Raw genomic sequence first — 24,298 nt, 5'->3', positions numbered from 1 at the left:
GCCGAATCAGGCACGCCAAAAAAAGTTGGCAAGTTGATGGTGAGATGCTGCTGATGAGCGGCGGATCGGCACTTAGAAAAAATTCTGGCCTTTTTCCTGGCTGAGATTGATGCCGGGGGTCTCCTGAGCTGATACCATTAATACCAGCACCGGAGCTCCCCGGCATGCATCCGAGGCAGGAAAAATGCATTTAAAGGCCACTTCATTACCTTAGCGGCTAACCGCTAAGGCAATAAAGGGGTTAAGCCGCAGTGCCAGGTTTATTGTGGGTAGCGGGGGTGGGTGAAGGGGGTATTTTGCCCTTGTTGTTTGTTTAGGGCTTGCGGGGGGTTGCGGGTGCGCTTAACCCCTTCACGACCGTAGCGGTTAATACCGCTACGGTCATGAAGGGGTTCAGCCCTCCCGCTACCCACCCGCAAGCCCTAAATAAACCACCGTTGGGTCTAATACCCACTTCACCCACCCCCGCTACCCACAATAAAATAAATACACACACAACAGCCCCACACTAAATATATATATATATTACCCAAACAACCCCTATACACCCCTAACATACAGTATAGTAATGGGCACAATTACTATTATCACAAATGGATAATAGTGAATGTGTCCATTTAAAATACATAAAGAACAATAAATACATTAAATACATATAGCACTCACCCTTGTCCGGCTGCCACGTTGAAGGCCATCCTCATCTTCATCCTGCTTATGCCCCATCCGCTTCTGCAAAACAGAAACAAGAATAAAAACATCCCATGTAATGTCCCCTAACCCCTTAATCACCATAGCGGTTATTAACCACTACAGTCATTAAGGGGTTAACCCACCCTCACCCACCACTCGGGAGGCCTACATACCCTCCCCCAATAACCCCCCCACCCCGGGATGCATAACCACCCTCACCCACTACCCACAAGGGAGGCCTACCCACATACCCTTGTGGCCAATACCCCTCCCCCCACCCCAACACATACAGTACAATAATGTGCCAAATAACTATTATCCAGATAGGGATAATAGATTATTTGGCCATTATTAAACATATTAACTAGCATAGTAAAATAAAGAAACTTCTACTGACCTCATCAATAAGAAGGCCCCGTCGCCATCATAATCCTTGTAGTCCGTTGCCAAAATAATACATAGCCAATACATTGCAATTACATTCACATATCAATGAACCCCTTAATCACCTTATCGGATACTAACCGCAAAGGTAACATATCAATGAACCCCTTAATCACCTTATCGGATACTAACCGCAAAGGTAATTAAGGGGTGAAGCCACCCTGGTCCGATACCCACTCTTCACACATTCCATTGTACAGTGGCTTCATCATGCAAAAAAAAAAATTCAAAACAAAATACTATATATATATATATATATATATACACACATGATGAACCAATATACAAATAAATGTCTCAGGGTTAACAAAAATATGCTTAAATAAAAATACCACTTCTCTATTACATCCACAATGAAATACAATGCTATTTCCTAAACGCATTTTATAATTAGCTAGATGTAATTTTTGGGCTTGTATGCTGTACTTTAGATCATGGTGAGGCTTGCTTTTGTATATTTTTCTTTTTGGTGTCCTTCTATTTTGTATGATGGTAAATTGTTCTCTTTAATGGTTGCTATAGTTAATTGTGTAATTGGTATGGATGCTATTTTAATTGTTTTGGGATGTAATTAATGGATGCAAATTGATTGATGGTGACTTTATTGGATTGCATAGTATACTTTTTTTGATGTAATGCTATTTTCTTTGGAATATTGTATGGTTAACATTGATTTGCAGTGTCTACATGTTGCTTAGATTTAATGCAGCATGTATAGAATGTAAATGCAATGTTTTGAGTGGCATTTGAGGCTTTGAATTGGCATTTGATGTTTTAGATTGGATGATTACATTTGATTTGTTTAGGAAATAGCATAGTATTTCATTGTGGATGTAATAGAGAAGTGGTATTTTTATTTAAGCATGTTTTTGTTAACCCTGAGACATTTATTTGTATATTGGTTCATCATGTTTGAATATATATATATATATATATATATATATATATATATATATATATATATATATATATATATATTGTATTTTGTTTTTATTTATTTTTTTGCATGATGAAGCCACTGTACAATGGAATGTGTGAAGAGTGGGTATCGGGCCAGGCTTCACCCCTTAATTACCTTTGCGGTTAGTATCAGATAAGGTGATTAAGGGGTTCATTGATATGTGAATGTAATTGCAATGTATTGGCTATGTATTATTTTGGCAATGGACTACAAGGATTATACTGGCGACGGGGCCTTCTTATTGATGAGGTCAGTAGAAGTTTCTTTATTTTACTATGCTAGTTAATGTGTTTAATAATGGCCAAATAATCTATTATCCCTATCTGGATAATAGTTATTTGGCACATTATTTTACTATATATGTGTTTGGGTGGGGCGAGGGGGTATTCGCCCCAAGGGTATGTGGGTAGGCCTCCCTTGTGGGTAGTGGGTGAGGGTGGTTAGGCCTCCCGGGGTGGGGGGGGGTAGTGTGGGAGGGTATATAGGCCTCCCGAGTGGTGGGTGAGGGTGGGTTAACCCCTTAATGACTGTAGCGGTTAATAGGGGTTAGGGGACATTATATTGGATGTTTTTATTCTTGTTTCTGTTTTGCAGAAGCGGATGGGGCATTAGCAAGATGAAAATGAGGATGGCCTTCATCGTGGCAGCCAGACATGGGTGAGTGCTATATGTATTTAATGTATTTATTGTTATTTATGTATTTTAAATGGACAACTGCACTATTATCCATTTGTGGATAATAGTAATTTTGCCCATTACTGTATTGTATGTTGTGTATTGCAATGTTTATTGGGGCAATTGTCCCCAATAAACATTCTATTATGCGTTAACCCCTTCATTGCCTTAGCGGCTATCCGCTATGGTAATGAAGCAGCATTAATGTATTTTAATAATATTGTGCGGGAGCAGGGGGTCCCCTGAGCTGAACCGCATTGATTTCTGGCTCAGAGACCCCCTGCTTCCCGAGTTACAGGCCCCGGTTTGGGGCATCGGTTACAGTGTCGACGCCATCTTTATTGCGGGCACGTAGCATATGGGACGCTATAAACATGGCGACGACACTGCCCACCCGATCACACATACCGGGGCCTGTAACTCGGGAAGCAGGGGGTCCCTGGTCCACAAAGCAATGCGGTTCAGCTCAGGGGACCCCCTGCTCACTGTACAGTATTATTAAAAATATATTCATGCTGCTTCGTTACCATAGCAGATAGCCGCAAAGGTAAGGAATAATTGTGTATTGATATGTGTGTTTTATTCATACTGTAGATGTGCAGAGGGTCTCCGGAGCTGAACCGCTTCGGTTCTAGGTCCGGGGACCCCCTGCTTTCCGAGATACAGGCCCCTTTAGGGAGTGCCGGTATCCCTCTGCTTTGTTTACATTCCGCGGTCACGTGATCGGGACATTGAAATTCAGAGGGATACCGGCACCTCATAAAGGGGCCTGTATCTCGGGAAGCATGGGGTCCCCGGACCTGAAACCAATGCGGTTCAGCTCCGGAGACCCCCTGCACATGTACACTATGAATAAAAATGGTTTCTAAAATAATTTTTAATGTGCCGATGTTTGCGCAGAGAGAGCGGCGGATCTCTCTCTGCTGCAGACATATCTCGGCAGGGGACGGCTTCTCGGCAGCTTCTCGCCACAGGTTACTCGCCATTTTATCAAATGGTGGTGGCGCATTCATTCGCCAGGGATTCGGCACTTACAGCATACAGCGAGTTTAACACGCCAAAAACATGGCTAGTTCCAAAACTGGCTAATGCTTTTTTTCGCTGCTTAGTGCATAGACCCCTAAGTCTCGGTTATGCGGGTCCCGCTGTCCAAAGTGTGATCAGGCACTACCACATGAAAATTCCCAATAACCCCTCTTTTTATTACATGTATAAGATACCAAAGTCAAGCAAACAATGAATTGTCACCTGTTTAAAAATACCTAATATTTTTGAGTGCTATAAATCGAAATGATGATGAAGTAAAATAATCTTGTGTTTTAGGCTGCCTACGATGATATAAAAAACACAGCAACAAACCATATAAATGGTCTCCTAGATCTCGATACAGCTTACAGGGAATATTACCCCATCCCGGTCATGCAATTTAATGGGAAAAGGCAAGTCATTTTGTTGTTGTAAGGTAGCTAAAAATGAAGAAAAATAAAATATAATACGTATACGTAGAAATGTAATGGCAGAATCATTTTAAAACTTGATTTTGTGTCTGAGATCTTATGTATGCTTCAGTTGTGTTATTGTACCTTTAACACTGTTTAACCATTATGCTCTCATGGTAATTGTAAAACTTTCGTCTCTATTGGTCTATATAGTGACTTTATCAATGTACTTAAGTGTATATTTGATCATTGGATTTAGTAGTACATTTCCGGTTTTGATAGTATAAAAGTGTAAAAGGCAATATGTTTTCTCTGATTTCTGTTTTACATTGTATTATAGTTACTACGCCATTGCAATCCAACTTGAAAACTTCTATCAACCAATGCGCAAAATCCAGTGGTGGGGAGCCATTAATGGAATAATAAGCACATTGAAACCTAAAAGACTGCCATTAACTGACATCCAGCTCCATGAGCAGTTCAAAAAAAGATTTGGTTATAAAAAGGCCATAAAATGCAAGGTATAATATATTAGGAATTAGGATTATATGTACACAGGCATGTAAATAAAAGCACACAGTCATGCCTTTTTATCCTCTATGATGATACTTTTTTGCATTTTGGACGAGATACTATGGGGGTTATTCATTAAGGCGTGATGGTGCCGATCGTTAAATTATACACCGAAACTCCTATTAACTTCAAAGGGAGGTTTTGTACCATAATGTCCTGATCGCCTCTAAAGCATATTTCCCACAATGTGATCATTATTAAAGATAAAGGACAATCGTCTTAATTGTTGGAGCTCACATATAAATGCTATAACTAAATCTTGCCACATTTTCCTTCACAACATTGCTAAGATACGCCCCCCTTCCTATATTCCACTGCCACTAAAACACTAATGTACCCTTGTTCTCTCTGTATTGATTACTGCAACATTATTTTATCTGGCCTTCCTGCCTCACATCTCTTTCCTTTTCTGTCCATTCAAAATGCTGCTGCTCGAATAATCTACTGCTCTTCTAGGAGCATATCTGCTTCCGACCGCCTGAATTTTCTCTATTAATTTTCGTATAAACAACAAATTCTCCTTACTTTTAAGGCTCTGTACTTCCATATATTTAAACTCTGATCTCTCATACACACCTACTTGTCTCTTACGCTTACTCCTAATGTGTTCGTAAGCCTCCCAATATAACACTTATCATCATTTATTTGTAAGACACCAACATATTCTGCAGCGTGGTAATAATAAGGGTACAGAGATTTGATAATGACATAAACCGCGTGTAGCCATGTGTAAAATTGGTGTACATATCTCTTTCTCATGCTGGCAGTAAACCTGGTAAGTATGCAGGATTGCCAGTAGTCATCATGGAGGTTTGCCCTCAACCCCTGGTGATGTGTAAGATAGTAGCAAAGGAAGTGACAGCCTGTCTGTGTCCCCTGTTAGTGACAAAGAGAAGAGGTGGGTCTTTCTGGAAGCTGATATATTGCACAGCACTTCCTAAAGTTAGTTCAGTTCCTGTTGTTGTGCTGCCTCTGTTCAGTAAGAGGCATGTGGAGGTCTGCAACAGTGTTGCAGTGTCTGATGCAAGAGCTGTGAGTCTGTGCAGCTCTGAGCAGAGAGACAGAGAAGCTTGTGAATCTCTTTGAGAGGAGAGGTAGAGAGCAACTCTATTAGAGGAGAAGGAACCTTCCTAATGGAGTGCAGCCGAGGAATGAGCGGCTGAGCTGCTAGCTGTGCGGGGCAGCTGGCCCATACCACCATGCCAATAAAGATGTCCTTGATAAAAGATACCCTCATGTATGAGTCTGGAATTACTCTGCAGAGGAAGGCACCACAGAGGAGTTCCTCATCAGAACCATCCCCATGCGGACGCAGGGATCCTGATGAGGTGGAGGCGCTGCACTGGATATAGGTAGGACTCGCACACACTACCTCAGCTGCCTGTCTGGGTTGACAATCCCCAAACACCATCATGGGGGAGACTCAGGAGTTCTGTTGCCAACAGGTGCACCACCAGACATGACCATGTAATGGGGACTGGTTAGACCACAGGGGCCAATGTGAGATTGGGTGGGTCAGGCAGGTTCAGAGTATCCGTTACACGCGTTACATACAAATTAGAAGAAACATGCACAAACAGATACAAAGAGGTCATGAGGGCCCTGCTCGTGAGAGTTTACAATCTAGACGGAATGAAGGACAATGTTGGAACAAAAGTGGCTGCTCCTTGTGGGATGGAGTATACCTCAGGTTGGAGTTTAGTCTAGCCAGATAGCTGATCCCATTAAGGTTTGAGGGTGGGGTTGTTAAGGGCTGTTACATAGCATGGAGATTGGTCCAGCTGCACATCGCGTCCTAATGGGTTTGGAGGGGAAGTTGGATGTTAGAGGTATGTCAGATAGGCTTCCTTGAAAAGGTGAGTTTTCAGGGACTTTTTAAACGTCTGAAGACTGATTCTAGAGGATATGGGAAGCCAGTTTAGGGATTTGCCAACTGAGGCATCAGTGAAGCATCAGTGAGGTTGATGAGTCTGGCAGCAGCATTTTGGATGGATTGCAGTTGGTATAGGTTCACAAGGGGAATGCCAACTAGGAGAAGGTTGCAGTAGTCAAAGCGGAACAGGATGAGTGAATTAGAATTTTTGTTGCATCACAAGTGAGAAAATGAGAAAAATATTTTGGAGGTGGAAACGGCAAGACTTTGTGAGAGAATGAATGTGAGGAGTGCAGGAGAGATCAGAGTCAAATATGACCTCTAGACAGTGGACTTGAAGTGTTGATAATATTGTGGTGTTATTGACTGTCCGAGACATTCCTGATGGGAGTTGAACTCTGGTCCTTCCTACTCCTATCCAGCAGATCTTACTCTCTGCCACCAGGGCTACTGATCCTTGCTGCCTGAGTCTGCAAATTGCTCACTACAGATTATAAACGTAATCACCTACTGTACACCTGTCACCTTCCTCAGCCAGGCCTACATAAACCTCTCCTTCCTTAACCTCCCTGCCTGTTTATACTGGTTCATTCCTGATAGACAAGCTCACTGCCTCTCTGTGCGTTTGCTGTTACTGTTGCCGTTACCAGACCTGCTTGCCTCCTGACTACCACTGCCTGCCTTTCTCCAGTTCTGCCCTGTGCTTGTTGTTTGACCTCTGCTTCTGCCTTCTGCCTGTCCCGGACTTTGCCTGTGACCCCAACTACGCCTTTTGCTACCGGACCGGATTTCTGTTGTTGATCTTGAACACCACCACTCGGCCTGTCCTGCTATTTTCAGCCACTGGGATTCACTCCACAGTTCCCGAACCGCCTGACATTGACAGTGAGAAATAGTTTGGGTGTAGGGGTGGCTGTCACGGGAGACCAGGTTATTTACACCTTTTTACCAGGATGATTCATTGAGCAAAACAAGGTAGAGAAATAAATTGTAGTTTTTTCGGCTTAAATCCGCATACACACATTGGAACACAAAATACAGACGAAAAGACAAACTTACTGGGGGTCTGGGTCAAAAACTAGACTTTCCTAGGTGCAGGGCACTCCATTGGGACAGTTTTACCCTGACCGGAACTTAGCCCGGGATCTCCTGGAACTCAAATCGGCATGAAATTCTTGACGCCACCGCTAAGTTCGTTTCTCAGAACTTGGTCCGTCCTGACCACGAGTCAACCTGAATCTCCTGGAACTCAAATCTGCATGAAATCCCATCTGCCACCGCTACGTTCGTTTCTGAGTACTTCGGCACAAAATTCGGGACTTCATCTCTGGCGGGCAAGTTTTTCAGGCTTGAAATTGAAGCCGGTTGCTTTGCTATTTCACACAAAGCGCTTTTTCGGCTCTGACTCAAGGGGAACACACAATCTGATTGGCTCTTAGCTTCTTGTAGCTTTCCCTGCTCTAGCTGAAACATAGAGGCAGAACTCAACAACCAATCAGCATGTGGGAACTTTCTCAAGCAGCCAATCGGAGCCAAGCTTGTTAGAAAAGCCGGGTCAGCGGGAAACTTGAAATAGCCAAGCGACATGTGCAAGCCTGCCACTTTTCCCCCCAGCTATCCCAATGCCACCCGCTGGGCAGGCGCCCCTGGGTCTGGCAGAACAAGTGAAATGCCGGAGGACAACCCTTGATCTCCGGACCCAGTACTCCGCCTTTCACCGCTAACCAATTGCCGTTCACACCTCTGGGCATCTTCTGGCTGCTTTGAACTGGTGTGATGAGTGCATATTTGAAATCAGATGGGAATGTGCCAGAGGTGAGAGAGACATTACAAAGGTGAGTTATGGTAGGGCTTAGTGTGCCAGAGATTTGAGGGAATAGGATAAAGAAGGCAAGTTGCAGGCGAGATTATGAGAGGAGCACGGAGACCTTGTCCTCAGTCACAGGGGAAAATAAGATGATGGATTTAGGTGTGCGAGGGGAGGTAAGTGCTGCATGTGGCGCTTGACATGAAGAGATGTTGTGTCTGAATCTTGTCTGTGAAGTAGGTAGCGAGGTCTCGGCCCGTGAAGGTAGAAGGGGATGCAGGTGTAGTTGGGTGGAGAAGGGAGGAGAAGGTGGTGAATATGTATTGAATGACGAAGAACAGAGTTTGTCTGAGTGAAGAAGAGTAGGTTTGCTTCGCAAGGAAGAGCGCAGTGGTATAGGACACCAGTATGAATTTATAGTGGAGGAAGTCTGTTTTTAAAGCGGGATTACCTCTAGTAAAATTCCGCATGAGCGCTTTTGGAGTTGTGGCTAAGGGAAAGACCACCATAGGAGAGTACAGTAGGAGAGGTGGTGTCTGATGGGGAGAGCAAGGTTTCTGTAATGGCTAGAAGGTTGAAAGAGTTGGAAATGAATGTCATGTATTGCAGTAAGTTTGTTGCAGACAGATCGTGCAGTCCATAGGGCACAGGAAAAGGGAAGGGAGAGGTGAAATGGGTTAGGATTAGGTTGAAGTGATTGACATGATGTGTGGTGAGGAGACTTGGGGGTAGGTTGTCGGACAATAAAGGATTAGTATGTGGATAGGGTCAGGATTAGGGGACATATTGACACAGAGTAGGTCCAAGTATATTAGCAAAGAGAGGGAGAGAGAGAGAGTAAGACATGGAGTTGCTGTGTTTTTGAAGTGAAACATCTTTGCTGGCACCTACAGAATTTTGATGGCAAAAATCTCTTGGCTGGTAACCAAAATCCATGATGAAAGTGACGTCACGCTACTGATGGACGCGCGCATGCACATAACTCACTGTTCTAGGCCACACAGAGGATGTAGGGGACTCTGCACATGTGCACAAGGGCCCGCAAGCCTCTGTACTTGCGCACAGGAGTTTGCAGTACTCTGCACATGCGCACAAGTTTGTATGAGTGAAGAAGAGTAGGTTTGTTACAACGAAGAAGTAACTGTTAACTACGAAACACGTAGGATTTATGTAGTGCAATCCTTGTACTTTAATGGCATAGCAGAAGCACTGATACAGCCCCACAAGTTTGCGGCAAAAAAAACGTTTGTCAGTCTGTTGGCAGTTCGCGGTAATAAACGACACAAGCCGTGCCGTCAGAGTTCGGCATTTGCCGTCAGTGCTGGCAGGTCCCTGCACCAGCGCTCGAGATACAGGAGGCACGGTCAGATGCGGACTAAGACCAGGTGGTTCCAGCTGTCAACTGTATACTGCGATGAGGTCCAGGACTTCCTATCCAGCCGGAACCTGTGGGATCGGTCTAGCGGTGTGGGAACCAGCGGTCACTTCCAGTGTGGTAACATGTCCATAACATGTCATGCCCTTAAATGTCACTATTGATGTACGTGTAACCCCTGCTGATTTTTGCGCTGTTTTCTTTCTGTTTTGTATACTAGCCCATGAGGATGTTGAGCCATCCTCTATGACCAGCTGCAGTATCTCTCATTTGGTCAGAACACAGGTTTATTATGACTTTGTTGTTTCTTCACTAATTTGTATTATACACAAATATAACACTGTTTTTTATTCGTCACGATCACGGTTTTTATATTTTGTATTTAATTGTGTTATGTTGATCATATTGGACATAACTAATTAATAATCACTAAGGAGACACTATTTGGTGCGCTGTTTATTTCTTTTTTTGTTATATGTTAATATAATTTATTTGCTGTTGTTTATGAAGCATTTGAAGAGGTTGGTGTGCTCCTACATTTTCTTTACACTGCTTAGGACTTTTGAAGTGTAGCATCCACAGTAAAACTGTGTTTATAGTATAACCCATTTTTTAACTATAATCAAAATTCTAAAGTGTGTGAAAACTGGGGGACGTGAAATTTTCTAAGGGAGGCGCTGTTTAGCTAGCACGGGCACGTTCAGAGCATCGTTCATTGAATTTGCGCATGATCAGCCTTCGATTCACCGCTGCTTGAGGGCAGGGGGTTGTTACTAATTGCATGGAGGAAAATTGGGACGCGACATAAAAAGTTTGTGCACCATTGCTCTATAATTTATAGAAGCCATTAACTTATAATAAGTCTTAACTTATTTTTGTTTTTTAGAATGTACCATTTGGATTAAAATCTGCAGCGATGACAGGGTTAGCAGCAATCTTCCATACATTCTGCCGTAAAACACCTATTTCCGAACTTGGTGTCCTTGATGATGCTGGCTATGCTATTATCCACCATGCTGCTATGCACAATCGTGTGGCTATTGTGTGTCAACTAGCCAGAGCTGGCTTTAATTTGAATCAAAGGCGCAGTGATCACTTTTCAAGTCCAGGTAACTTGCCCTGCAGATATATCTAATGCACAGCGATCTTGTGTCCACTTATGTGTCCATTGCGAGAGTGTAATCGCCTTCTTCCATTGCAATCTTAAGAATGACTCTGAGAACCACTATCATGGTCACCTCTAAAAATGAGCAAAAATAAATAAAAGCATGTCATTTATTAAATATCACAAGAGCCACCAGTGTGCTGGTCTTGTGCGTTCAGTGAACATCACTGGGGCACTCTTGAAGACACAGAAAAAGACTGGCAGCATTGTCCTTCCAGCGTACCAATCATTAATGGTGACATCAACCAGAATGCCCTTGAAATTAATAAGTCCATTTTCTTCAATTTTGTAGAGGGCACATATTTGAAAACATATCTCTGTAAAAGGCCAGAGAGCTCCAGAAGTCCTCAGTTCAGAGGCAACAGACGATTGCACCTTTTTAAAGGTACAAGCTCACTTAGCTCGCCAAACAATTGCAAGCAACTTATTGTTTTTCTCATGAAACTGAATCATGAATCAAGCACAACTTATATCGATTTGGTTTCTTTAACCATCTAGAACCAAAGTTAACTAATGTCAATGACATGTCTAGCAGGTTAAATGTCAGTAATTGACACTTTAAATAATCAGACAAGTGTAAGTACTTTAAATAATATTTTCATATTTTAATGTATTCAAGGCACCCAAATGCTTTTTTGTAGTATTTTTACGATCGTTTCCTAATCTCTTTTGGGAGACTATTATGTACAGTTTTCAACCTATTGTTTTTTTGTTTCAACTAATTATGATGCCATCATTAGCTGAAAAGATAATGGGATAGGACCATTATTGCCAGATAAGGCAGGAAATAAATAAGTAGCACGTGTTCTGTAAGGGTGATCATTTCCTAGTTACATAGTAGACGAGGTTGAAAAAAGGCATATGTCCATCAAGTTCAACCCATGCCAACCCATGCCAAATTTAGATGTCAGATACTCTATCCTATATCCCTACTTAGATTATATTGAACCAGAGGAAGACAAACAAAAAACCCCAGTGAAATATCATCCAATTACATCTCATAAGGGGGAAAATCCTTTCCTTCCTGACTCCAAGAATTGGCAATCAGATTACTCCCTGGATCAACATCCTGCCTATGTGTACTCATTTGTTATATCCCTGTATACCTTTCTAAAAAAGATGTCCAAGCTTTTTTTTTTTTTTTTTTTTTAAGATATCTCTTGTATTTGCCATCACAGTCTCCATGGGTAATGAATTCCACATTTTAACTGCCCTTACTGTAAAGAACCCTTTCCTTTGTTGCTGGTGAAATCTCCTTTCCTCCAACCTTAAGGGATGACCCAGAGTCCTTTGTACTACCCACAGGATGAATAGTTATTTTGAAAACTCCTAGTACTGTCTCCATATATATTTGTATATAGTTATCATATCCCCTCTTAGACACCTCTTTTCTAATGTAAACAAATCTAATTTAGCTAGCCTCTTCTGATAAATCAGATTATCCATCTTCTTTATTAATGTGGTGGCTCTTATCTGCACTTTCTCTAGTTCCATAATGTCTTTACTAAGGAGTGGTGCTCAAAATTGCACTCCATATTCAAGGTGTGGTCTTACTAATGCTTTATACAGGGGCATCATTATGTTTACTTCCCTTCTGCATACCTCTGGTACACTATTGCTAAGCCTGCTATCTACAAGCACTCCTAAATCCTTCTTCATAAAGGATTCCCTTAATGTATCCCCATTTAATTTATAAGTCACCTGTTTATTCTTGTTTCCCAAATGCATAACCTTGCATTTATCTGTATTAAACCTCATCTGCCATTTACCTGCCCAAGTTTTCAGTCTATCCAAGTCCTTCTGGAGAGAAAATACATGCTGCTCTGATTCTACTACCTTACACAATTTAGTGTCATCAGCAAAGATGGAGACTTTGCTCTATGCCAATCTCAAGGTCATTAATAAACAAGTTAAAAAACAGGGGTCCCAGTACCAATCCCTGAGGTACTCCACTCACGACTTTAGCTCAACCTGAAAAAGTTACATTTATGACAACTCTGTTATCTATCTTTCATAATCGTCTATCCATTTAATCTGTATAAGAAAGTCAATTAGAATGACAAGTTGTTAAATAAAAAAACTGATGTGGACCAGTACAGTACGTTTAATCAGGGGGGCACTGTAATTGTCTCCCCCATCGTATATTAAATAGATATGGGGTGGCCAACTCCAGTCCTCAAGGGCCACATACAGACCAGGTTTTAAATTTATCCCTGCGCCAGTACAGGTGGCTCAGTCAAAATGACTATGCCACCTGTGCTGAAGCAGGGATATCCCTAATACCTGGGGAGCTTCACTTCTTCCTTCAATGAATCTCCTTAAAGTGCCATAGTCCATATTTGAACGGCCATATTCTATACCAGGGGTGGCCAACTCCAGTCCTCAAGGACCACCAACAGGCCAAGTATTAGGAATATCGCTGCTTCAGCACAGGTCATTTTGACTGAGCCACTGATTGAGCCACCTGTGCTGAAGCAGGGATATTCTGAAAATATGACCTGTTAGTGGCCGTTGAGAACTGGAGTTGGCCACCCCTGAAATAGATCATGCACCAGTAATGACATGGACATTATTATCATCATCATCCTTGTCAGATGAGGACCCCCAAGCAGAAGAAAGGGGAAAAGAAGGCAGCTTTTGCTCAACCCTCATTGGTATCACATATATGAGGAGCTAAAGGAAATAAAACCGGCTCCCGTTTCAGATTAGGAGTATCTGCAAACTATTATTGAAACTTTTTTTTTTTTTTAAATACTTATAGATATCAGGTAAAACAAACAGAGATGTAACCCTTAGACATGTCACTAGCATTAGATACACCTAGGAGGGATTGCACCTTTTAAAAATTACATGATCAGTGCTCATTGTGTGATGGTACAGAGTACACATTTTTTTTTCACGCCCGGATTAGCACTGTATTTTTATTTCCAATTTTAAAAAAGAAAGTAAAGACAAAATTGATTTATTTTACAAAGCCATCGGTTATTTGTACATAATAGATATTGTGATATGCAGTCCAAGAAATATTGCTCGAACCTTCAGTAAATGTAGCTGTTTCTTAAATTAGGCACAATTCTAATACTTTTAAAAGACACTGATCATTGTACATTACTTTATTAATCTTGTGGAGTGACACACAATGTTGTCTTTCTATGGTAGGAAAAATGGGTCTTCAGGACTTGAGAACTATGACAGAAAGGACTGGTAAGTTTGTAACCAGATACTGAGAATGAACCTTTAATTCCAAAGATGTACAGTACAAATGTCAGGAGAAAGTAGATTTATAGTCTTGCTAAGTAATTTGACACAGAAGCACAAATGAAAACCGTACATCTGACTTTTAGCAAACTAAATTCTTCAAATCTCTTGAGATTTGTTTTTTCGTAAAATGTAGATTCAGAAATTGTGATACTTCCTTCTATGGGCAAACAAAGTAGTTATTCATTGATGTAATTATGCGTACAGAGCCTTCTAAACCTCACTATTATAAGAGGACGTACTGTTGTGGCTAAGCTTATTCTAAAGCTTACCCGCAATTGTTCGGGGCCAAAGTTTAAGTCTGTAACTGCTGCAGTTTACTTGCTCTATGTGTCAATGACACCCATTAGGTCAGAAGTGTTGAAGCAGCAATACTACTTTCTCCCATTTTTCTTATTTTTATATGTAAAGCATATGACATTGTATAATTCTACATTCTTACCTAAGCTGGCAATCGTTTGGTGCAACATCTGTAAAAATTCTGATTGTGTGCCTAATATAATAGGCACCTTTCAGTTTCAATCAAGCCTTCAGTCAGTTTAACTCAGCAGCTAGAATGTATCCTTGTATTCAGTGTTCGACAAACCTATATATTTGCACGCCCCGGGCGAGTGGATTTAACATCGTGGTGAGCTCCTATTGGCCCAAGCAGCACACATGTGGTACTAGGTGGCGAGTAGATTTTTTTGTTCAGCGAGTAGATTTTTTGGTGATTTCTCGACCACTGCTTATATTACTTAGGTAACATTATCTATTACAGTTTACAGATCAAACTGCTAGGAACAATGGCAACAAATGATCACAAACAGCAAAGTGTTGCAAAAATATTGCACTGCTTGGGAGGTGGGTTAAAGCCTGCTACAGATATGAAAAATCCTTTAAAGCGGCAATCCATGTCCTTTTATTTATTTTTTTCTTTAAATATTTTTCATTTAGTTTTACTCAGGATTGAAGCAGGCGGTCTCCGGAGCCGAACCCCATTAATTTTAGCACCGGGGACCCCCTGCTTCTGGAGATACTTTCGTAGTAGGTGCCGGTAGCCGCTCTGCTCGGCTACCAGGGTTCATGTTATGGTGAAGTTTCACCGCTCCTGCGGGCCAATAGGAAGCTGTGATGTCATCAAGTTCATCTTCCTATTAGCCTCTGTGATTTAGAGCTTTAAACTTTAAAGCCCAGCTAGCTCAGCCGGAGCGGCTACCGGCGCATACTATAGATGTAAGTATCTCCAGAAGCAGGGGGTCCCGGGAGCTGAAATAACTGAGGTTCAGCACAAGAGACCAACCTGCTTCAATCATGGATAAAAGAAAATGTGCTTGGATTGTCTATGTACAGATGCAGCAACCATTATTTTAACAAATCACGCGGTGTATACCTCGGAATACCCATGTCATGGCGCGGGATTTCTTCCAACCGTACCGCTTTAAGAGGCGGGTGCAAGCAATGGCATTTTAGTGTTCTGGCTTTTAAACACCTGAAATTGACACAGTAGCACAGTACTGTACACATTACAATACATTCACTTCATTGCATTTAATTGCACACAATCCATGAAATTCATACAAAGCAACCGCGATAAACATGTGTGCCTGGGGCAATTGGCCGCATTCATGCCGCGTGGAGTACAGTCGCGCACACGAAAACGGCGCCGTGATTTGTTAAAATAATGGCCGCTGCATCTGTAGCCATGTATCATAGATTTTCATTAGGAGTTATTGGTGGTAGCTGCGCAGTAATCCACAGTATCTCATAACAGGCTTCAATATCAATACTGTACAACAAAATTGCATCTACACTTTTCTAATGTCGGTTCTAGAGTTTACATAACAAATGTTTCTTTTTTGACTGAAGGACCAACTGCTTTACACCTGGCAGCTCAGTGTGGCTCTCTAGAAGTACTCTCCTGCCTTCTGTCCCTGAAAGCAGATTACATGTTACATGACAGACGTGGATGGATGGCAATACATTTCGCTGCTTTCTATGGCAGCATTCCCTGCATTAGGGCTCTGTACAGGAAAGATCCTGCTTTGTTAGAGATGGAAACAGCTGCTGAGTAAGTTGGTGTAATGGCAGTGATAACAAACCGTCATTCATTTGTAATGGAAAAAAGCGTGATTGCTTTTTTTGAATGTAGGACAAGATTGATTTTCAAAGTAGGGCAGCAGTGACTTATTGTCAGGAAAACGAAATGTTGCATTACATTTACACTAACTCATTACACTAGTGTCCTCTAACAAGGATTAAGTGTCACCTGCGAGTGCTTAAGACAAACTTAACTAACCTACTGTAGGGAAAACAAATTATAATGTGATTTTGGTGTATAGTTGATGAAAATATATATGTTTTGCCTCACATTTAAAACATTAAAAAGTAGGAACAAACAACAAAAAATATTCCGGCGCCAGCAATAAGTCCAAATACCAAATTAGTAATTCTGACCATATGTAATGTCCAGGTCTGTTGATCCTTCAGGTGTATTTTGAAGGTCGTCTCACAATATGTGGAAATAAATAAAGACAAACACAAGTGTTTGTCTTTATCTATTTCCACATATTGTGAGACAACCTTCAAGATACACGTGAAGGATCAACAGATCAACAGGACTGGACATTACATATGGTCAGAGTGACTAATTTGGTATTTGGACTTATTGCTGGCGCTGGAATATTTTTTGTTGTTTGTGCTATATATAATCTGATTGGTCATTGTTCCTTGGCAGCCTATTTTATATCATGTAAGATTTATCGGTATTCACCTTTAGTGTTTAATCTCACTAATTATTTAGTTTTGCATTAGCGCTAGTAACACATTTCCTTTTTTTTATTCACATTAAAAAAGTAGGAGTTTAATAACTCTGTCATGTCACTCTAATAAATACACTGTTCGTACATTTAATTGTAACCTTCGAATGTACAACTTAAAGGATATTCAATTTCAGCTTGTTATGCGCTTTAATTAGCTTGACTATTGAGTACCACAGACTAGTAATTGGATAATATAATAGTGGTTCCTTGTGGAACAAAAAGGTCACACTATATGTATAACTTATAGTTTTGTAAAAAAATAATAATTACCAGTTAAATGCAGGTTATATATTCTCTAGGAAGGAGTTTTGTGAGCTGGAAGCATATAAAGATATACATCACTATTATACAATGCAGTGTGATGGTATATTAATAGATTTTTTTTTTTTGTAAAGTAGAATTGAGATTTGTTTAAAAACGGCTGTCTGCCTTTCTGATTTTTAGAGAATACATAGTTTAATAATCTTGTTATTATGCCGATCAAACCACTAAGATAGATAACCCAAGAGTGTATCTGCATGTCCACCGTATGTACCCCACAACGGCACCATTCACCCCATTCTCACATGTCAAACAAGTGGCTAGTGACATACACATTAGACTGCCGCACGTGTCCCTTTTAGATTCAAATTCATTTTTACATGGGCTTCTTAGATCTTCTATCAAAAAATGTTATGGCACAGTGACCACTGGCGTTTGGTTGGGCTTAAACTATGAAGAAGTACTCATCATCATTATACAATGTAGCATTTGTTTACTTTTTTTTATTAAAAATAATTTAATTTAAATTATAACAAAGCAAAAAAGTCACCAAGGTGAAGAGAAGATAAATAAATCAGTGGTTAGCAAGTCTATTAAAGCGGCAGTTCAGTCTTTTTTTTTTTTTTTTACTTCAATAGTTTCATGTGTGCAATCTCTAATTACCTAAAGAACTGCATAGCTGCAGCTCAATTCTCTCTCCGTCTATTGATCGGCAAAGTTTGGCGACATCTTTAAATATGGGGAATGTAAATCGTTGCTATAGGAACAAGCATGCTTGTTAAAATAGAATACAAGAAAATTGGTCTTTCAAAGTTGTTTTTTTTAAAACAGAAAATGCTAAAAGTATTTTTTCTTACTACAGAACTGATTTATTAAAAAAAACAAAACACACATGCAGGATATTGCCTGAACTGCAGCTTTAACATTTCACTACCAGCTCTAGCTGATGCAAGGAAAAAAAAAAAAACATTAAGACTGGTGACTCTTCCAGAAAATAGATAGAAAAAAAGATGCACTCACACGACTCCTTAAGATCCGACTCAGGTGCGCGTCTATCACAAACCAGATGTGCGCCGCAATAAACAGATCTCCCAAATGCAGCAATAAAAACAGCACTCCAGAGGACTTGATAGAAAAATATTCCAAATAGATTTTTTTTTTAAACAGAATCAAATGATTGTTTCAATAAATCTATATTGAATATTTTTTTATATTTGCCGTTTTTTCCCTGCATGTATTTGCTCCCAGAAAATAGATACTAACAGTGTTCCATGAAATACTAGTGTGTCGGTGAGGGGGTAACCAGGCTCACTAATAAAGGTTAAGTCCGTTTGGTTACCTCTGATCCATGTTTTGGGGTTCGGGAGTGTCGGCTCTTGATTCCAGTGATTGTATATGCATTGTGAATAATTATGCGACAATTTGTGTTTTTACCTTTCCAGGAGTGCCAGCAAGCAGAGATTGCTAGGCTATGCTTTTCAAGGGGGGGTTTTATGAAAAAAAAGTCTAGACAGAATGTGTCTAGCTAGTCGCAGTCCAAAGTTGCTGGATACCCAAAAAATGTACCTGGGAATCAGGTCATATTCCCGGATACAACCCGGTATAGGGGTTCTTAGGGTGTTCCAACCATAGAGTAGAAAATGGAAGCAGGCACACGGTCTTATGCAGAGAATATTCATATTCTCTGCATAAGAAAGTGTGCCTGCTTCCATTTTCTACACTGTTCTCCTCTGGGATGTCTGGACCTCCCTGGACCCAGTGCACCGGCAGATAAGTAACCCCTCCAGCACCATATTGCAGTGTGCATGTACTTCTCTCTATGACGGTGTTCCAACCATAGATAAGGTTGTGAGGAGTTTTTAAAGTCTAAGTCTAGTATAGTGTGTGGGGAATATGGCTAGTAAAAATAAAGTGCAACTCCTTATTTTATTCCCAATAACCAAAAGACTTAGGAAAGTATAAAATGTATATTTTATTAAACCATGTATTTAAAATACATATATGCTTGTGCACAGTATAATGAGCTGGGTCTTTCTGGACCGATATTCTGGGTGAGTCACTGGGCTACCTGCTTGGTGCCACCGTATCTACCCAGACATTGGACATGAAAGACACAGAGGATGCCAGAGGTGTGAAGAACATTTGGGCAGGAGGTTTAGACTTGAGTACCCATGTCCTTGGATGAATGGAAGTCCTCGGGACTACCATTTGCCCCAGCAGACTGCGAGGAGCCTAAATCAGTGGGTGGCTTCTGCATACCAAGTGGCAGAGGTGGCAATCTTCCGCATGCCCTTGGCTGATTCAGAAGATCTGCTTGCCTGGCTTCAGATGACTGGCATCGCTCTGATTGGCTGGTAGGAAATTTCCCACGCTGGGATTGGCTGTAGTATTTCATGAATGAAATCTGAAATACTATAAGTCCCGCTTTTTGTGGTCAAGTTCTGAGAATTGAACGTAGCGGTCGAGGCTGGAATTGCAAGCCGAATTTAGTTCCAGAACGATTGGAGCTATCTCCCGGGGAATTGCTTTCAGGTATTATAATAGGCACTATAAACACGATTCATCAATTAATTTCGTGGTTAGTAACTTGCCCACTAACCTCTGTCACAAAACATGGAAAGGGGCATATACTGTAAGAGACCAAGAAGACACTGGTACTGAGGGTGTCTCCATTAGTAACGCATGGTAGATTATGAAATCTTAATGAGACCATTTTGGATTGTACCAGTTTATATGCTATCACTTTAGTGCAACCAGGGTGAGCCCTAAAACTTGTATTACAGATTATCCACCTAAAACATATGTACGTAGTTTGCTTTGAGGGTTCATTTACTCCTTGTACCATATAATAGTGTGTATTGTACACGACCCTAATATGCAGGTACACCACTAGGCACGAACACTAGATAGGAAGTGTTCTATATACATTTATATGGCAAAATAAATAGGCATTTACCTGACTTCAACAGTGGTTAACATTACTTTTTATTATTATTATTTTATAACTAAATGTCATTATGTATTAATAAAATATAGATTTTTAACACCGTTCAGTTTGTAGAACTATCAGTACCATTATACTTTTTGGTTTGTTGTGCACCACCATAGGGATTTCTTTGTGTGGGTCGTGTCCCTTTGATATGACTCACCAGTCTCTTTTGATTCATATGATACTCCTATTATAGTTCTAACAATAGTTTTCCCGGCTCTCAGGTATCAATCCACAGCAATGTTACTTGCAGCAACTTCGGGAGCATGTGATGCCCTTCAGTATCTTCTTTCTCTTGGTGCCAACTGGAAAAAAACAGACAGCGTTGGGAACAATATCATCCATTTAGCAACTCTGTATTTTCACACACACACCCTGAAATATATCATGGATTTGAATATCCCAGAACTCCATGTATGGCAACATCTCGTAGGTAAGTTTAATGCTATATATTCAAGGATTTTCCTTGAATCGAGGGAACACATGTAGAAATCTGTTCTTTTAATAGTAAAATAAAAGTGATCGCTGCAATTTCACATTAAAGATGCATTTGCTCTTAATAAAATATTTTGGAGTCGCACGAAATTGTGTACAGCAACAGTGGGTTTGTACTGTAGCGTTTTAAACTTTTTATTACATGTTTTTTTCCCCCATAATATATTATGTTTCAGCAACGATAAACAAACAATCATCACTTGAAAGAAATTTCTAGGAAGTGACATAGTAGCTGCAGAATATAGCAGACTATACTTATACACACCTCAACCATAAAAAAGGAAATCTAACTTTTAGAAAGGGTATTTATCCCTCCAGATTCCTTTCTCTATCCTTTCTAAGTGCGGAAAGGAAACGGTGAAAGCAAGACAATCAAAGGATTCTGGGAGACAATCTTAACCACAGTCTGGTTAATACTGCGGTAATTTTCAAAACCAAAAATGTTTGCAAGTGCATCAACTTTTAATAATATAGAGGATTTTTTAAATGGGAAAAGCGGAATTTAAAAAAATGTTAAATTATTAATGTGTTGGCAGCTATAATCGAAACGAAGTTCACAGATTTATTTTTATAGAACAGTATGCACACTTCCATATTTAGAGATGTCGGATACATCCACAAGCATTTGGACATTTTAGTCTGGTGCAAAGGTCACAATAATAAAAACATTTTGGAACCTCTCTCCAAAATAATAATATTCTGCAAAAAAATCAAAATGTAAAATTTGGTCAGTTTTTATGTTATTAACAAACTAATGAGATTTACACATTATTTTCTACTTTGAGAATTGGCAAATAGTAGTAGAACAAACAATACTGAATTGTGCAAAATGTTTAAAACCTTCTGTGATGGTGAGGGGGTAACCAGGCTCACAATAAAGGTTGCGCCCACTTGGTTACCCCTTATCCATTATTGGGGTTCGGGATTGTCAGCTCTTGACCCCCAGTGTTTGTCTCTGCATTGTGTAAAATTATGCGACAATAAAGACTTTTCTGTGTTTTACCTTTCCGGGTGTGCCAGCAAGCAGAGATTACTAGGCTATGAGTTTCAGAGTGGGTTTTGCAGAGAAAATCTTCTCAGATTGTGTCTAGGTAGTCGGGATCTAGAGTTGCTGGATACCCCAAAAATGTACCCGGTAATCGGGTGGGAATCCCGGATACATATAGGCACAATGCTCCGGTCAAAATCCTGCCTTGAAAACGCTTGCGCGACTCCCCGCTAGGATTCCCTGCTTCAACACAGACCAGAAAGGTAAATGGGGCATAGGGATGTGTGGTATCCCTGAATCGGTAAAGGGGTCCCTAGTATAAGGGGGGATGCCAGATAATGCCCTGATCACCCAGAACCTGGTATATGGGTTCTGGGGGTGCTCTAGCTATATATAAGGCTGTGAGGATTTCAAAAGTCTCAGTCAGGTTTGCAGCGGTTGAGGGATATGGCCAGTGGAAATACAAGTATAGATTCTCATTACATCCCCCATAACCAAAAGACTTAGCAGGTATAATAGTGTAAAGCATATTTTATTGAACAAGAATGTTTCAAGTGTATAAAGCTTGTGCACAGTATATGAGCTGGGGATTTCCAGGTACACGATTCCGAGAGACTATGTGGCTACCAAGCTTGGTGCCATGAAGTCTACTCAGGTCCCGGACATGAAAGCCTCTGAGGTTACCAAGGTGTGAAAGCCATTTGGGTACCGGAGTTTGGCTCAAGTACTCACATCCTGGGATGAATGGAAGTCATCGGACACCATTTGCCCCAGCCCAGACTGTGAGGAACCTAACTTAGCAGGTGGCTTCTGCCTGACAAGTGGTTGGCGCATGCCCTTGTCAGAATCTGAATCCAAGCTTGCCTGGCTTAGACTGGCAGCGCTCTGATAGGCTGGTACGATTCTTCCCACGCTCGGATTAGCTGTAATATTTCATGAATGAACTCTGAAATACTATAAGAAACCCTCAGCCAATCCGGACGAGATTCTAAGCGTGAGAACAGCACCTGTAAATTTGAAACGACCAAAAGATGCTCTTGGAGAAATAGCAGCGAGCCGGCTTCAGAAATTTCAAGTCAAAATATTTTCTAAGTCCCACTTTTCGGCGACAAGTTCTGATAATAGAACGTAGAGGTGGCAGCTGGGATTGCAAGTCAAAAACAGCTCCAGGAAGTTTGATACTAACTCCCGGTCAAGGGATTTCGACATCTCCGGGTGAAAGAGAGCGGTTGCGGGTGGAACTTCATGCCAATTTGAGTTCCAGGACATTTCGGGACAAGTCCCGGTCAACCTAAAGACTTTGTTTTCTGTTCTATTTTACCTAGGAAAGTCTAGTTTTTTAGCCCAGACCCCCAGTAAGTATTTTTTCTTCTTTACGTCTGTTTATATGGAATAAATGACAATTTGTTTTACTATCTTGTTTTGCTCAGTGAATGATCCCAGTAAAAATGGGTAAATACCTGGTCTCCCGTGACACCTTCAAAGGAATATTCATGAACCGAACTTGGACATAGTCTCACTCAGATCATATCTATCTTTCTCTTTGTCCATGCTATCCTGATGAAGGATTTTGGACCATTTTTACTAAGCAGTGCTACCTAATAAGACATTTTCCAGTGCCATGAGACAACTTACAGACCATTCACTTCAATGGGTGGTAAGGTGTCTTCTGAAGCTGTTAGATGTATTGTTGACATATGTTAGTAAATATGAGTCTTTATAAGAATGTTGGAAATGTATTTGCAGAAATGCTGAAATCTATAGAGTCACACCGAAAAGAAATGGCCCTGAGGTGCTTGGAGGTTCTTTGTGTTCTAAAGGAAAATTTTTGGAAGAGCATTTTTGAAGCAGGTGAGGCAATCAAAGCCGTATTTTAAAGTGACTACTGTATTCGCACACTGCTAACAAGACATTTCATTACCAGTGTTCTGGGTCTTGAGGAGCTAGGTTTATGCTATTACAAACATAACTTTATTTAAGAAACAAAACATGTAGTCTCCATCCCAAACATGTTTGAATTCCCTTACTGTATTTGCCCCTACCACATCGATTGAGCGGCTATTCTATGAATCCACCGCCATTTCTGCGTACTTCCTCACATTTCCCCTTACCCCGCTACTCTCCAGCTTCAGAGCATGATCTCTTGTTCTAGTACTCTTCTTTCTTTGAAAATGCTTTCCTCCTGTACTTTGTTGAAACTCTTTATGTATTTGAAAGTTTCCATCATACCCCCGCCTCCCTCCCTTCTATCCTCCATTCTGCGCATATTAAGGTCCTTTAGTCTTTCCTGATAAGTCATTAGGATCACCATTATGCATCATCTTAGCAGCCCTTTTTTGCACAATCTCCAAATTATTTATATCCTTCCAGAGATATTGTCTCTGGAATTGAGCACAGTTACTCTAGGTGAAGTCTCCACAATGAGCTATAAAGTCGCATCGCCAATCCTCTCGTTCTGCTGCTAGTTCCTCTCCCTATACAACCTAACATCCTGCTAGTATTGA

General features: G+C 40.8%; 1 protein-coding gene across 6 annotated transcripts in view; it reads left to right on the top strand.

Annotated features, from left to right (window-relative positions):
• ANKAR (ankyrin and armadillo repeat containing) overlaps positions 1-24,298 on the top strand; it is an 88,215-nt gene that overhangs the window by 12,484 nt on the left and 51,433 nt on the right. For all 6 annotated transcript variants that reach the window (XR_012802642.1, XM_075608397.1, XM_075608396.1 and 3 more), the window contains 7 exons: positions 4,094-4,209; positions 4,550-4,730; positions 10,724-10,946; positions 14,162-14,206; positions 16,109-16,310; positions 20,536-20,744; positions 23,541-23,645. Coding sequence is in view for 5 of the 6 variants with exons in the window: in XM_075608397.1 (XP_075464512.1) it covers positions 4,094-4,209; positions 4,550-4,730; positions 10,724-10,946; positions 14,162-14,206; positions 16,109-16,310; positions 20,536-20,744; positions 23,541-23,645 (1,081 nt within the window). In the remaining variant the exon portion in view is untranslated. The remainder of the gene's footprint in view (positions 1-4,093; positions 4,210-4,549; positions 4,731-10,723; positions 10,947-14,161; positions 14,207-16,108; positions 16,311-20,535; positions 20,745-23,540; positions 23,646-24,298) is intronic.

Source organism: Ascaphus truei, chromosome 7 (assembly GCF_040206685.1).
Source record: "Ascaphus truei isolate aAscTru1 chromosome 7, aAscTru1.hap1, whole genome shotgun sequence".
In the NCBI taxonomy this organism is placed as follows: domain Eukaryota; kingdom Metazoa; phylum Chordata; class Amphibia; order Anura; family Ascaphidae; genus Ascaphus; species Ascaphus truei.
This window is presented reverse-complemented; position numbering and strand designations above follow the sequence as displayed.